Genomic DNA, 16,397 nt, shown 5'->3' with positions numbered 1-16,397 from the left:
GTCATCGGATCATAACGGGGGTAATTCAAACAGCAATTAGCTTGACAACTTCATCGTATGTCTGTCTCCTTGCTGGACGGGACCTCGGTTAGAGCAATGACGGGCCTTTTACCTCCTCATCTGTCTACATGTTGCCCTTCTCTCGTGTCTCAGTGTGATAAAGCAGAGCCTTGTAAATCTTTTTATCTATCATCCAAGCCTCCAGGTTAAAGCAGCAAACACCCGCAGCAGGGAAGAAAGTAGCGGCTACAAGACTTCATTGTTCGTAGGCGCATTCAGACAGAGAGAGGCAGGGTGAAGGCAGAGCTGTGAACACTGGCATCAGCGGGGGTCATCTCCACACTTGTGAATGTTTGGACAGAAGTGCATTAGACACTGGGGGTAGGGGGGCAGTGTGCAACGGACAATTCAGCTATGTAAACATGCAGCAACTTCCTTCCCTCCAGTCCTTCAGGCCTGCACTGAGACAAGCCACTGTTTTAACAGCACACACAGCATTCCTGTGCCTGGGCCGCGGCCAGCTGCTGCATCCTCACTGCAGGCCTGCCTGCCTGCCTGAGCAGAGACAGATACAGGCCTTACAACCACAAGGGTCATCCACAGCCAGACAAAGGCCTTTTATACGCATGCAAAACCGAATTCATCTCCTAGAAATGCTCCAGAGCCCAACGCTAGCCACTTAATTACTGGTTGCCATAGTCCATTCTGACCTCCCACGGGACAGAGATTAGGGAAAATCATCATATCGCTAAAAGGTTCCGTCCTGAAACTTAACTATGTGATTTCATCTGTCATGACAAAGCTGGAAATTTATCTTTATTGATATTTGAAATATGCAAAGCGTGGCAGACAATAAAGATAGAAGAGGCAGTAAAGTGGAGATAAAGAGCCCCTTAGTTCTAAAGTGCAGAGTGACGTGCATCACATGACACAAAGGCCATGCCTGTTGAGTGATGCTGGTCTCCAATCTCAATATTCATAGTTACTGAGCTATGAGTTTCAGGTTTACAATTAACATATAAAAATATCCTTTGCTGTAAATACCATAAATAAAATTGCATAAACTTGAATGATCCAGAAACTCTCCCTCTTCCTATACCAACAAATGATGGCCTTTAAATTTCATGACACTATTTTCGGAATTCGCAATGAGTGGTTGTTTCAAGACAAATTTTTTTTAAAGAAGTACTTCCCCCAGAGGGTTCTGCTGGGAAAAAGATTCATCAGCAGGAAAACCAGGATGTGGAATAAACATCCTAGAACATTCCCGAGCCAAAGTATGTAAATTTAAGTACGGGAACATGTGCTGCACTAATCTACATTTCATATTTAACACAGACATCTCCTAAATCAGCTGTCATTCAGGCTTTGGTTTTTATCAGAGGGTGACTACAATCACAGCTTCCTCTACGTGTCAATGTCTCGGCGCTGGACACAATCTTAGCCGCCAGCAACTGCGAACTGGAGGTCATTATTCCAATCAAACCGCAATTTCAGGGTGACTAGATTGCATTGTTTTCCACCTCAAAAGTACCACATTCCCTGTCGCCTATCTGTTTGCCTGCCAGTTCATTTTGGTTGCTGTCTGTCTCCCTGTCCATCTGTCTGTCTGTTCAGGCTGGATGGCGAAGGCCACTCCTCTCACCTCGGGGACAGTTGTCTAAACAAGACACTCCATTCACTGTGACCCCTCTAGGGAGAAAGACAATTGACAATTCACTTCCACGAGTCAATTTGTTCACTTTTGGAATTGACCCTGAACATTGCTGTCACACGGGCCTCATGCTGGAGAAGACTGAATACATAATGACAGCTGAGAGGCGTTGGCAACCATTCTCTTATAGCCATTAAACATGCAAACAGCAAAATATAGCAGATATACACATTTAAACTCTTAATCATTTGAATGAAATGTGAATGATGCTGCATTCTGGCTTATGAGGAAAAAAAAAAATCTGATACATCATCATTGATACAACGGTTGGCAAGTGTGTGCACCAATGTGCTTTTGGTGCAAGCCATGTGTGGATGTGACAAGCTGTTCACATGAGATGTTATCTACTGCCGTACACAAGTTGACAGCTGTCTCTTTGTAAGAAGCGTATTATTATTATTGTGTGTAAATAGGTTTCTAACAGCTGGTTAAAGAGCTCACATGGGAATTTACTCTTAATCTGTTTTCCACTGGAATTGGTTCATCAGCTAGAGGAAAAGGGGGGGGGGGGAAATAAGAAAAAGAAAACTAGCGCTGCTCCAAACTGCCGAGTAAAAGAGGTTACATTTTATTAGCCTTGTGCATTTTGAAGTAATCTTGCCAACAATTTTTTTTAAATCCCACCATAATCCGCAGATTAGTAGATGAATTTATTTCTGCTCGCACTCTTAAAACCTCTCTCACCTTTCGCAGGCAGCGTATGAATCCACAACCTTTAAAACGACAAACAGGCGGACGATCACCTCATTAACCGACTCCCTTCGCTTCCAAAAAGACCCACACCCAATCACGCACACACGCTCCTCGGAGCTTATCCAGCTACAATTAAAAGTTTAATTAGTAGATTAAAAATACATTGACTGGAGTTTTATCACCTTAAACTCCTCCATTATGTGTTTAGCACACATAACTGCCTCCTTCCCATCTGAGCCATTTTGAACAGATTATCTGCATAGTGAAATTCCCTTGACTGCATTAAGACTGGGGATGCAAACTGGATGCAAAAAAAAAAAACAAGACTGCTGCTAAACACCATCTGCATGAAACTTCATACACAACGTAGCTGAACAAATGTGGATGCAGATTTTGTAACCGTTTCAGTTTTTTTTTTTATCTTCGCATGAGAAATGAAATGTTGCAGAGTTGCAGGATGCACAAGTCAGAGTTAAATATCTTGTTTATGATCACAGTGATATCTGCTGATGAGGAATGTGCAAGTAGTTTCTACTGCTATACTGTTACACTGATTTAAAAAAAAAAAAAATTAAAAAATTTAAAAAAAGAGAGAATGGCTTTTGAAGAGATATAAGCATGAATGGCATTCTTCTTCTATGGTATGTTCCAAGGCATTTTACCACATCTATAAAAGGCTGGTGTACCACAGGTGTTCACTGCACACTGGCACAGCTATTCATTATCCAACCCAATGTGATCATTAAGAGCTGTGATGGCAGTGTGGCACCTCCTCCCCGTGTGCACTGAGATAGATACTCACACACACACAGAAACACACACAAAAAGAGACCTCAGTATAGCTTTTTTTTTTCCCCCTTGTTTTAATTCATTTTAACTCAGTTTGTTACAGACATGCACGTGAAGCTGGAAAAGCATGTCAGCGCTGTTGCACCTTGACCTTTCCCAAACACACTGCCGTCCAAACAGAAGGTCGGCACCGCCGGAATTCCACCGGCATGGCAGAAGCCCTCGCACTCCAGATCTTTTCAAGTAAATTTGTCTGATGATGAGGATGATGGTGAGGGAGACAAATCTGGAAGCAAAGTGGGGTCGAGCCCAAAATCATGACATGAACACATGCTTAGTCATCAAGCGTGGCCAAAAACTGAAACTCTCCTGTGTTCAGTTTAGTCCCCCCCCCCCAAAATTCACACAGGAAGATAAATGTGAAGCCCAGGGGCACTATTGTTTGGACATCTAACCAGGAACTGTCGCTGCTCTCATTGCCCTGGCATTAACAGCAATTATGCGCTCTATTCAGACGGCTTTTGTGCGTTCGACCCCCCACCCCACTGTCGCCCCTCCACTAACACACATTTCCCGCTTTTCAAGTCCCCCCCACCACCTCCTACTCTGCTGCTGGTGAACTCGTTAGGCTACTGGAGCGCTCCGGAGCCATTATGAATGAACTTACAGAAACATGTAAATTCAGGCAAGTGAAGGAACCCACATACCAAAAGTATTTCTGAACCGATATCTGAGCGCAAAGAATTCCTCACATGATCTCCCGGTTCCTTCTCCTGCACTTATATACCGCGAAAATGTAGTTAAAGCTCCACTGACAGAGGCAGTACGTGCTGGCTTGCTAAAGGGCAACATCACGTACTTAATTGTGACATTTCACGAATAAATACAGATCGTCGTTTATAATCTCCTCAAAACTATCTAATCCAAACGCAAACCATAACCTTTATATCTAAAAAGGAGCGATCAATAGTCATTAACTTTATCAGAGAAGCTTGAAAAAGCTGACGCAGCAGAGTAACTCTGCCAATAAAATCTCAAATCTTCAGCAAGCATTTCAATTCATCTTATCACTATTTTCAGCAAGAATCTACAGGTCGACCGATACGACAAGACGAAGAAAAGCAGAAGCAGGAGGGTTGATGGTCCAGTGTATCTTTACAGGGGTTTCTTTTTCCTTTTTAGTTTTCTTCTGTTTTGTTTTGGGGTTTTTTAGTAAGGCGTTCTACCATGTGATGCATATAATATCCATTTAAACAACCAAGAATTACTGACAAACCCCAGCACAGTGGCCACACTGGGAAGCTTGCTTGCGTTGCAGATGTTTTTTTGCACTTCAGCACATTGGGTTGCCTTATGTATAAAAATTTGCTTGATAAATAAATTCTATAGTTTTTTTTGCTTAAATTAACAGATACCAACTCTCTTAACACAACATAATAATCAAGCCAAATTGTCAGGAAAGTGTCTGAACCATTTGGATCTGTGTTCTTTTTTTTTTTTTTTGGTCCTCATTTGAAAACATTTTGTTGGGGAACACAGAAAAGACGAGCCCAATAACACCATGTAACATTAAGGCAAAAGAAAAATCAGCAGATTTATAATAATTTTTCTCATTTTCAGCCAAACTAAATATTGTTTTGGTTTGTTGTCTTTGAGGTTTTGCTTTTGGTTTAGTGAATTGTATTCCTATCAAAAGCACCTGCAACTTGATAGCTCTACAGTCTTTTAGAAACATTGCATTTAAAAAGGAAAAACAAAATGAAACGTTGATGTTAAAATATTAAAAATTCCTAATAAAAGCACAGCAAGACTTAAAAAACAAAAAAAACAAAAAAAAAAAAAACAAGACTAAGAACATATTTCTGCGTTAGCTTTATGAATGGACTTGGTCAGTGATTCTTGGTTTAAGATGTGCTCTAAACCATGAGATAATATAAATGGTAGCATGACGTGTTTACAGATTTAACTGGTGGCTTCATGTTCATAGAAATGTAAACATAGGAGAATAATTTAATTTCCATGTTTGAGGGAGCCCCGAGCCCTGCAGGCCAGGAGCAAAGCTACCCTATATTTAACAGATGACACAAGTTGCATTCCAGATGTACAGTACCATCTTTGTGTTTGGCTCCATAGAAATGCAGTGAAGGAGGAGGGAGGGGTAAAGTGGGAAAGGAAGGGGGTTACACTCACTCTGGGGGGCTGGAGTGAGAGGGACCCCAGTGCACAGCTGCTTAACTAATGCCCTTTTTCCCCCCTTCTTTCCTCCGACATAGAAAAGCAGAGTGTGGTGGCTCACTGTCAGTAACATGCAAGGAAACAGGAGGTGGAAAAGAATTCATTCATTTAAAGAATGATTTGTTTTTCTGTGAAAAAAGCAAAAAATAAATGTTGTGTTGAGACTTAATGAGAGGCAGACATAATCTTTCACACTGAAGTCAAAACTAGGCCTCAGATTAGATCTTATTACATTAAAAAAAAAACATTGAAGTCAATGATTTAATTGAAAAAAAAACAAAAAAAACACTCATTTCTAAACCAGACTCAACTGCAGCTGCTACACCTAAACCCAGCTCACACTGCCACCAGGGAGCCACTACTCCCCTCACACTAGTTTAAAATCTGATTAAAAACACACCCCACAAACTGATTTTTTTCTCTCCCTTTTTTTTTTTCCTCTTCTGTGGTGTTTCAAACAGAGTGACAGATCAACGAGCGCATGAGCTCTCACATGGCTCAGCCTGTCAACATCATCAGCATTAGACAATTAAGCCTTGGTAGCTGCAGGAAATATATATGCATTATATATTTTATATATATATCCTCTGTAAATATTTACAGCACAAATCTATTCCATCCATTCACCAAGCACTAACAAAACCTTACTGTACTCCCTCTGTCTCTCTCTCTTTTTCTCCGAGTCCTCACCACCAGCACCCCACCACCCCTACATCTGCGATTCATTGACTTTACAATTTACCACATGTCGAGATGGGAGAGGTCGAGCCTCCATCTGAATCACGGCACAAATATGCAAGTGATTTATTGTTTTAAAAACCCTGGGCCGACTTAGTGCAACTCCACTTTTCCTGAGCATTACTCCTATTGGCAGACCATGAACAATTACAGTTCGGACTAATTAAGCTCCGAGAATGTGCTGTGCACCGCTAATGTCTAGCAGACCCCAATTTCAGTTTAATGGTGCCAAACTTTGCTTCTCAGCCCCCCTCTCCCACCATCACCACCACCAACCTCCACCCCTCGAACTTAACTCCTCAAATCCAAAGCAGATTGTAGTTTTTATGGCTGTTTGTTGAGTCGAAGAAAAATAAGGACCTTTTTTTTTTTTCTTTTCCTCCCCCCTCTTTCCTCGCATAGGATGAGAGGAGCAGCAAGAGAGGGGAGGCAAAGAGGGACTGCTGAGAGGGAGACAGAGAGCGGGAGCCGCTTCCGCCATACTTTGTAAACAAAAGTGATTTGCAAGACAAAAGGAGCGCAACCTTCCGACTAAATTCAGAGTGCACTTTGCAGCTTGAGGGAGAAAGCGCAGCCATGCCGTGCTGCAGAAACCCCTGCGGACACCAATTAGGCCCGATTAACATGTAAAGCCAATTTGATAAGGTGTGGGCCCTATCCCTTAAATCCGTATTAAAATATCTTGCCTCTTGTTACAGCCTAAAATTCCATTTACAGCAGCCAAACACATATAATCCATACGACATACTTTTGTTATGCTTATAGCAGCTGACATGTTTAGGAAAGATACCGTCCATGTCAGATAAGGCCTCAGCAACGTGGGAGCACAAAAGAGGTGGGGATGTATTCACGTTTGCATGTTCATTACAATAATCTGAGCAGAAAATCTCAAGGAAATCTTGTTTCTTAGTGAATAAGAGTAAATAAAAAGGGATTTTTTTGGAAAAAAAAAAAAGGGGGGGGGGGATCAAAGTGGATTTAAAAAAAAAAAAAAAATGGGGGAATCTGCAGCAACAGCAGCACAACTGAAACAAAGAGGGATAAAGGAGAGAAAAGCCATTGTTTCAACCACACAAAGCCTTTTCACCGTCTTCTTGTAGAATCGTTGCAGCTTCTGAAGCAGCTTCTCTCTTTTTTTTTTCTCTCCACACTGTGGTGAATCCTCACCGTTGCATTTTCACCTCCTCTCCACCATTTGCCCCCACCTCCACTTTCTTGTTCTTTTATAAACTACTCGTAATTATACGTCGAAACTCAAAACCTCCGCCAAAAGTCTCCAGGCCTGGAGAATTATGGGGCCAGGGGTGGCGTCAAATATCTTAACATTCATGAGACCAAGAGGCAGTAAATAAAGCTGGTGGATTTACGGCCCTGCAGCCCCGATGCAGGAGAGCTGGCCGCCCAGATCCCGCTTCTCCCTCCCCTTAGTCTGTACGTCTCCAAACCTGTTGAGGTGTGATGTTAGCCCACAGCAACCAGAGTTAACCCGCCGCCCCCCCCCCCCCCCCCCCCCCACAAGCCCCGTGTTAGCATAGGCAGGAAACAAAAGGCAGACGCGGGGAGGAAGGGAGATAGAGGGAGCAAAAAGGAACAAGAGGGGCGCGTGAAAGGAGATGGAAAACCTGGGGTGCACTAGCCAGACCACTTCCCCAATTCAACCTGCACCCAGTGATTCAGCAGGGCCTTTGTGAGAGGTTTAAGGAGGAGGGAGATGGCAGAGAGAGAAGAGGAGGAGACAAGGGCAGGAGGGCTTTTAAAGCCCGGGCACAGCGTCATGTCAAATTGCTAAATGATACTAAATTGTGAGGCTCCTTGGACCTAGGTGGTAGGAAAAACAAATTGTTAGTGGTTATGACTCCCAGAGGTATGGTAACGGCCTCATAGAGGAATTTATTTTTCTTCCCCATCAAGTCATGCAAACACAAAAATAACACAAACAAGTTAAGTTGTCCAGATAAATTAACTGGAAGTACCAGCTGAAGGGCATCGTGTAAAAAAAATTAGCCAAAAGAATTTACAGGTTTGAGTTAAAAAAAAAAAAAACTCAATTTAAATCATTCATTTAAACGCCTAAAATATAAATTAAAAAAAAAATATATATATATATATATATATATATATATATATAGGAGCTTCAGGAAATCCAAGAAGACCAGATGAGGAAAACTGGAAAGAAAAGGCAACGAGAATCAAAGGCTTCCATGACAAGACTGAGAAAAAGTCTCATTCTAATAATACTAGCAGTCATATTCAGAGCCTAACATGACATGTTAGGGAGCAAGACAGGTAATCAATGTCCAGGTGAATTATTTATACCAGCTTTAAGTCTAATAGATTTATATTACAGCCACCGCTGACTTCAAAGCTCTAATGGCCAGACACACAGGGCGCTGCAGACAGAGGGGGCCGAGGCAGTACAGTAGGAAGACCACCGCCAGCCGAAAAAAGCCCACTCAAAACTGCTAAATGAAGCTGTAAGAAATATTGTCTCATAACCTGTTAATAAGCACCTCCTCAACAGTCGGCAGGGCTTTAAATTATTCCAATGACTTTCTTGACTGTGAGGAAATGGAGCAAAGACTACACAGCACGCTACAAATCATACACAAAGATTTTATGTTTAAAAAAAAAAAAAAAAAAACATTAAAAACACACTCCCTTTTCTTAATTGTGTGTGAAAATAGGGATTTGGGGGCAGCGATAAGAAAGCAAAGGTCGGCACGTCTCGCCACAGCATCCTCCAGACATACCACACAATTTACTGCTCTTTCGAACTGCCTATGCACAATGAAGCGAGCACTCCTCAGACTGCAGGACACGGCGCTGCATGAGTAAAGAAAAACTACAAAAACTCCTTTTGCCACCGAAACAAGGAAGCCCTTCACTTCAAATCATGCGCATTGTTGCGAATGCGTGTTTGTGTCAGTGCTGATGAGAATAACGAGACTAATTCCACATACCAGCCTGCAGCGTTAACAAGGCAAGAGGAAGAATGGCTAAATGTTCTCCTGTACAGCAGATCAACTCTCTCTCACACACACACACACACACACACACACACACACACACACACACACACACACACACACACACACACACTGAGAGAATACAAGAAATTGCTTCACCTGCGACCGTGGCGATTTTGTGAAAAGCTGAAATTGTGTCACAACACAAAAGAAGGCATCATGTGTCAGACGTGCCTTCATTTTCAAGGTGTGTGCATGCAGAGGTTAAAACGAAATTGAGGAAACAAATATCGGTTTCGTTAGAGCTGAGTTAGTGGAGGGGGCGGAGGGTCAGATTTCCTAATGCCTGGTCTTTGCCTTAACCTTGTTATCTGAGATGGCAGGTCCTAAACTACAGACTGGTAATTGCAACTATTTAAAATAGGTGAAAATAAATAAATAAATAAAACATGGTGGAGAAAATTATGCATTCCCCTGTGGGACCAGTGAGGTGGTGAGAAAATGAGTAAGTGTTCATAATTACAGCATGCTTGACTGTGTCTTAATAAATAAATAACATAGATTTATGTATAAATATAGGCTGAAACGGCTCGTGTGTTAGTTAAAGGCAGCTGAATCCTCCAGGAAGCAAAAGCGGCACACATGCCAAGCACAGCAAAGGGTTGCACAATCATTTTCATTCCTACAAAATGTCATACTTGGATAAATATATGCAGATATTAAAATAGTAATAATTAAAAACTGCTTTCTTTAAAAAAATAAATAAATAAATAAAGGTTTCATGCATTGCACCTTGCACACTGTCTTTCCACGTTTTGACACATGCAAATCACTTTGTAAAGCTCATTTGCATATTGATTTTATTTGCGTGTGATTTTTTTTTTTGTATGACAGAGAGCCATAATGGCTGCATGCTGGTGCAGCTTAGGATAGAAAAAGGACATTTTTTGATGAGGCTTTGCAAACACATGCCAATCGAATTTATCACTACAGGCTGCAATCATGTATTTGCAACCTTTATTATTAATAATACTGCTGTGGGTATTTTAAAAAAAAAAAAAAAAAAAAAGAGGATATTTTAAAAAAAAACACCTCAAAGTGCAAGTGCATTTTAATAAAAGTTGCTAAAGCAGTAAATCAAGCAACAACTGAGTGATCCGTGAACACCAACCTGCCACATAATCTGAATGTGACTTTTCACTGCGGTTAGCCCTGTTAGCATGTTAGCTTCCACGCATGCCGCCGTACTGTACACTTGGTGAGGAGTTGCACAACTTGGCTCCACATTTTTATCGGCAGCACTTTTGGGTGACAACACTGGATGCCTCCTCGGGAGCCCATGTGTGTGTGTGTGTGTGTGTGTGTGTGTGTGTGTGTGTGTGTGACAGACAGTGTGAAGAGTGTGTGTTCACATATCTAGCTGTAAATAAATGAACTTACTGTGCGTGCTGTCGGAGAAAGTGATCCATTGGGAAGGTAGGGGCTTGTGAGATCGGGGATCATTATAAATGGATAGCCCGGGTACGGTGGGCTCTTGAACAGCCCTCCATCTTGCCTTTTCGCAGCTAACATGGCGGGGGGGGGAGGGAGAGGAGAGGGGAGGGGGGGGGGGGAAAGAGGAAAACTTTTTTTAAAAAAAAAAGTGGCCTTGGATACTTATTTCCTGAAAATTGCATTTGAGGAATAAAGCGGAGGAGATCTCCTCGGCCATGCACACATATTGTCATGATGCAGAATGAACAAGAGAGGACAATAAAGCAGAAACTCACCCTCCTCTAAACTTTCTCTTGTTTTGTCTCTGAAAGTTTCAGATCTAGGCGGAGGCCGTCTTTCCGCCTTGAAATGCAACGAAACACAAGGATTGCGTTAAAGTGAACACAGCGGGGCGACGAAGGCGATACTTAACTTTCTTTTTGCAAGTCTACCAGCGGCAGTGTCAGTAAATGTAGGCCCCTAAACTTACACAGCAAGGGACGATCGATCCCCGATGTTGAATCTGCAACTTACCTCTGAATCCGACGAGCTGTTTTGATTCGTTTCCGACTCGTTTACAAGAGAAGATTTGACATCTGCTAAATCCCTTTCTGCCGAGGAGTTCTCCGAAATTTTCTCTTCCTGCTCCCCTTCGTCTTTGAAGGAAATCATTTCATCGTTTGCACCCAGATCGTCCCCTCCACCGCCGTTGAGCTGCGGCATTTTTCCCCGAGTAAGAAAAAAAATCCTTTTCTTTTCTTTTTTTTTTCTTTTTTTTTTTTTTTTGTCTTGAAAGGAAAAAAAAAAAAAAAAAAAAGAAAGAAAGTTTTAAACCCTTGATCTCGGTGATCTCGAAAAGTCCGAGTTTAAGTTTTGGGGGTCTGCACTGGCGTTTTCCAAAGCTCTGGCGGTGGGTAGAAAAGTAAAAAAGAAGGGAATCTTGGCAGAAAAAGGAAGCCGGAGAAGGAGCCGAGCCGCTCGGATTGAGTGAGTTGAAGTTGGTCGGAGTGGTTTTCAGTTCAAAGGCGGCGCTGATTGACAGATAGAGAGGGATGGAAATAGAGAGAGTCTGGATTCAGGATTATTGACAGGGAGAAACACACAAGAAACTAATGAGATTCAAACAGGGAGGGACTTGAAGTGACGTTTTCATAAATAGGAGGAAAAAAGACAGAGAGAGAGAGAGAGAGAGAGGAGAGGGGGGGCGGGAGAGAGAGAGAGAGGGAGAGCTGGAAGAAGCCGGCGGACGACTGCAGTGAAAAGCATGTGAGGAGGAAAAAGGCAGTTTGGGAGCAGGACAGTGATGGTAAAATAGCAGGGAGATAGGAGTTGCTTGCAAATGTGGATTAAACGCACATATGGGCGGTCTCCCAGTGGAGAAAAAAATGAAAAGAGGGCACTTCCTCAGGCTGTTTGCAACCAGTTTGACTTCTCTATTCTCGACCAGTCTGTCACACTTAAATCGAATGGAATTTATATTAAACCTTATATTAAATATTTTTATTTTCTCCACACCTTCGGCTTCTATAACCTACTTTTGTCCTTTTTTGTGTGTGTGTGCTCACTAAATATGCAAGGCCTATCAAAGGAGAATTACTCTGAGCTTGTTTTTCTATTTTATCTGCTTTGTCAGCTCCTCAGATCTATTTTTCATTATATTGGCTAATGTTTCCTTAGATCTATTTTTTGGGATAGAGGGTGTTATTGCATCCTGCTTTCTTGACAGGTGTGATGTCCTCTGGGACTAACCTGAATTCCTCACTGGCAGCACAGACTGAGCTCCTTTTATTTTCCGTCTTCTTCCTCAGCAGCCAGACTGGACACAAATAACTGATGCAGATTTTGGATGCTCCAATTCTGTTTGTTATTTTAGTGTAACACAACCTTAATAAACGCCAACAGGAGCTCGTGGACTGTAGGTTTGCAGCTAAATAGAAAAATAGAATGAAGGGAATATATTTAGTCATCTTGAAATAAAAGGATTGACTCCTTTGTTTTCTTTGTTGTTTAGTTTTATTGATTTTACAAGTATATTTGCAAAATGTCAGTGGACACTAAAAAAGTGGACATTAAAAATTAATTTGATACCCGGAATAAAGCACAATAATTAGGAAATTTTAAAAAAATACATTAAAATAACAAAAAAAACAAAAAAAATCTTTATATCCATGTTATTGAATTTCCTAAAGCTCCTTTCTCCCCAGTAAAATACGTGTTTATATCACTGACTGGGATTCAGTAACCTCATCTCACCAGGGGGAAATGCAGCTTCTGTTATAGCCAATATTTGATGTGGCAATCACAAAAAAAAAACATCAATTAATTCAAAGATAGCTGCAAGAAATGACGCTGAAACATACATCCAGGTAACTCTCTTGCAAATAAAACAGTGTTAGATCAAAACAAGCTGCAGAATTACTGATTTAAAAAAAATATTGTTTCATGTCTTCATGCTGTTAGACGTATGAAAACAAATATTATGACACTAATTTCTCTGTATCTGCTCTCAGCAGTGTTGTCAAACAGCACTGATGGGGGAATTTTTTTTTTTTTTTTTTTTTTTTTTTTTTTTTTTTTTTGCACGATGAAGCACCAAAGTGCAAATCTCAGTCTGCCTACCAACACAGCCCAGACCAGGCAACACCATGAAAGCAGACGACTTCGCTCAGTGATCACTGATGTGCTTTATCTGGATGAGGTGAAAGCAGCGTTTGTGTTGGCTGGCTGCAGCCCAGCCAGCAGTGTTAGGGAGCAGGGAGGAAGGGAGAGAGAGAAGAGAGAGAGAGAGGGATGATTGCCGTCTCTGGTTCGCATCCAGTGCGTCTGTGTTCTGGCAGCCGGTGGAGGAAGAGGCACCCTGCTGCGCGGGGGCCCTCCAAACCCAAGCCCGCACAGACCAGACCAAAGCAGAGGAGCTCCAAGCTGGCCTCTCCCCGGATTGCCTCAGCAGGTACCTGAGAGTATACTGGGGGCTGGCAGCATGTTATCACGTGTGCCGTGGGGACACCTGCTTCTGATGCTGCCCTAGTGATTCTAATCTACAGGACTCTTTAATATCATGATGATAGGCTGCGCTTGCCGCCTCCGCTGCTGTGGATGATGGAGGAGAAGTGTGTCCTGTCTTTTTGTCGGTCCTATTCATATTCATTATACGTTCTGCATGTTCACCTACTGTATCTTCCTTGTTGTTATGTTTTTGTCTTTTTTTTAACAACTGGGGATTGTCCTCCATCCATACACTCCCCCACTACCTTCGTCTCTAAGCATAAAGGGAACCAGAAGCATCACCAGTGTCCAACCACACAACCTCAGTTTAGCACTGTCAGGACAGATCATGAAGTCTGAGCTGACACTTCCTGAGCACTCAGTCATATCTAAGTTAAAATGCAAAACACATGCATCTTAACCTAACAGAAAGCTTTAATGTTATTTTTATATCATGCTCGTCATTTTTCTGAGCATCGTTCCTTTAATATTTAGCCTGTACTTCTAAGTAGGGCAGAAAACAAAATATAAAACAAATTATATTTGGTTTTGCTTCAAGTGTATATATATTTATAATATTGTCTGTATATATGGTAGAAAGTTTGATTGTGCTTTTTGTTCATGTTGAAGATGTAATTAGTTAAATCACAGTCAAAGCAGTGTTTGGTTGTGTCTAGGGAACAGGCCTTCAGTGAAGATGGCGTGCTGATAAATATCAGTAATAATCTCATAATTCCTCTAAATCTCCTCCACATATAGTACATTCAAAGCTTGTGTATAAAAAATAACACATATAGTATCTGTACAATTTAATTAGCATATGTTTAGTGTGCGCCAGCTTCCAGCCAACTTTATGGATCAATACTTTTTACACATTTTCATACAATATTGCCCTTTTTGTCTCAACTTCAGAGGTAAAAACAAAACCAGGTGTGTGAACTAAATCCTGCCTGAACTCTCAAAGACACCGACTGGAGAAATGCTTACGCAGAATAGCAAACTACAAAAAGAAATGACTGACGTTTCTATACGAACACCCTTCATCCCAAGCATCACCAACACATGCACACGCCGTCTGCGCTCCTAAACAGTTAATTACCCATCATGCATCCTCAGCGCACAACCACAACCAGTAAAAAGTCCCTCAATGCTTGATTAACATATTACTGCTGGAAACGTTCTCCCTTTTTTCCACACAAAACTCTGCTTGTTTTAAGGTAACTGATTTATTCCTCCAATGACGTTTGTTCCCTAAGTGAAACTTAACTTCCCTTGCATTTGCTCAACTGCAAATTTCCTCTATTGTTTGGAGTCACGTTGTTTTTACATTTGCTGCATTTATTGCTAGTACACCTCACATAAATTCCATCAGCATGATAATACTGTAGTTAGCTGTAATTACATCTATACTAATGGTCCTCGTCATTATTTCGGACCGGAGGACAGAGAAAAAGAATGACCTGATTATGAAAAGCATGTTTCATGCTGTATATAATTTGTTAGAAAAAAAAGGGAAAAATCAACATGTGTGCTTGCGTTTGTGTGCAAATGTCAGTCGTCGTCAGTTGTGCGTGCACTGTTGTCCTTGTTAAACTCGCCGTGTTACTGTTCTCTAAGCAGAACATTTCTGTGTGTGCTTTTTAAATGGCTGCAGCGAGGTTTGCATTGCAAACATCAAAACATGCCAAATGACAAGGTGAGAGTTGCTTTCCTGAAAAGTGAAACCATTACCTGAGTACATTGTATTTTAATTATTATTTTCCTCCTTATTGATCGTGTAGAAAAGTAGTTTCTCTGCTCCTTTGCTCCTTAGCACTTCATTCATTTGACACAATAGGCCAGTTTATTTGAAATAAAATCCTTGCCTCTGCATATTGTGTATTCACAGGTTCTTGAGTAATGGATTTGAGCAGCAAAATGCTCAGAGTGCAATGATAAAAGCTTTTAGGGCTTTTATCAACATCATGTCTCCTTCACATGAGAACTTCTTGTCAGGGAAGTCAGAGCATAGAAGAAATGCAGCACATCTGCTCATGTAGAGCGACGTAATCTGAGGTCATGATCAGAGATTGTATCAACGGGGAGAAACACTGCACTGAAAAGACTGTAAATATGGGTTTTTCTTGCATTTATTTTTCTTTGTGCATCCTATAACACAGATTATAATCAAGAAAAATGACAATGATGTGAATATATAAGTCTAACTGGCCTGTGACGGCACTTAAAGTTTTATATTGGTTTCATGAACTGTGCAACAAACAGCTCATTGTGCATTTTATTAAACTAAAAGTTTGTGAGTTAATAATCAAAACAGGCCAAATCTCAGGATGCAATTTCTAACTTTTGCCATGAATAAAAAAAGCCTTGCAGTTGGATCAGGGATTTTTGAGAACAGTCTGGACATGCGTGATTAATGAAGGCCCACTGCTTTTCATATCAATGCAAGCAGGAATTGAGTGTCTCCAGAACTCGTCCACACGGCATCGTGGGAACCATATCAGGCCGACTATGTGAGCTGTCTCCCGTCGCCTCCAAAACAAACAGCCAAGCGTTTTTCAGAAATGGACGTGATAGTCATTAATCAAGGTCCCAGGCAGGCCCTGAACTCTCTAAACATGGAATCCACCTGAGAGACAAGGTAACTTATGTACTCTGCTGCTGTGGATCTGCAGGCCTGCGCACACACCGCTCACCTGTCCGTCACGGCAGCATCTCGCAGGACGAGGCGAGCCAAGCCACTGCTGGCTGGTAAATGTTACTTAAAGGTCAGTGGTATAGAAGCCAGTCGGGTGGCGGTTTGAGAA

General features: G+C 41.6%; 1 protein-coding gene across 13 annotated transcripts in view; it reads right to left on the bottom strand.

The window, feature by feature from the left end:
• The window catches only part of tcf7l2 (transcription factor 7 like 2), an 86,251-nt gene extending 74,625 nt beyond the window's left edge, over positions 1–11,626 (bottom strand). For all 13 annotated transcript variants that reach the window (XM_079261309.1, XM_079261314.1, XM_079261316.1 and 10 more), the window contains exons 1-3: positions 11,143–11,626; positions 10,905–10,971; positions 10,576–10,700 (exon numbers count right to left, since the gene is read on the bottom strand). In XM_079261309.1, the coding sequence (XP_079117435.1) occupies positions 10,576–10,700; positions 10,905–10,971; positions 11,143–11,331 (381 nt within the window). In that variant the 5' untranslated portion in view covers positions 11,332–11,626. The remainder of the gene's footprint in view (positions 1–10,575; positions 10,701–10,904; positions 10,972–11,142) is intronic.
• Positions 11,627–16,397: the final 4,771 nt, after the last annotated feature.

Source organism: Telmatherina bonti (assembly GCF_933228915.1).
Source record: "Telmatherina bonti genome assembly, chromosome: 21".
Classification (NCBI taxonomy): domain Eukaryota; kingdom Metazoa; phylum Chordata; class Actinopteri; order Atheriniformes; family Telmatherinidae; genus Telmatherina; species Telmatherina bonti.
The sequence above is the reverse complement of the archived record's forward strand: the minus strand, read 5'-3'. Positions and strand labels throughout refer to the sequence as shown.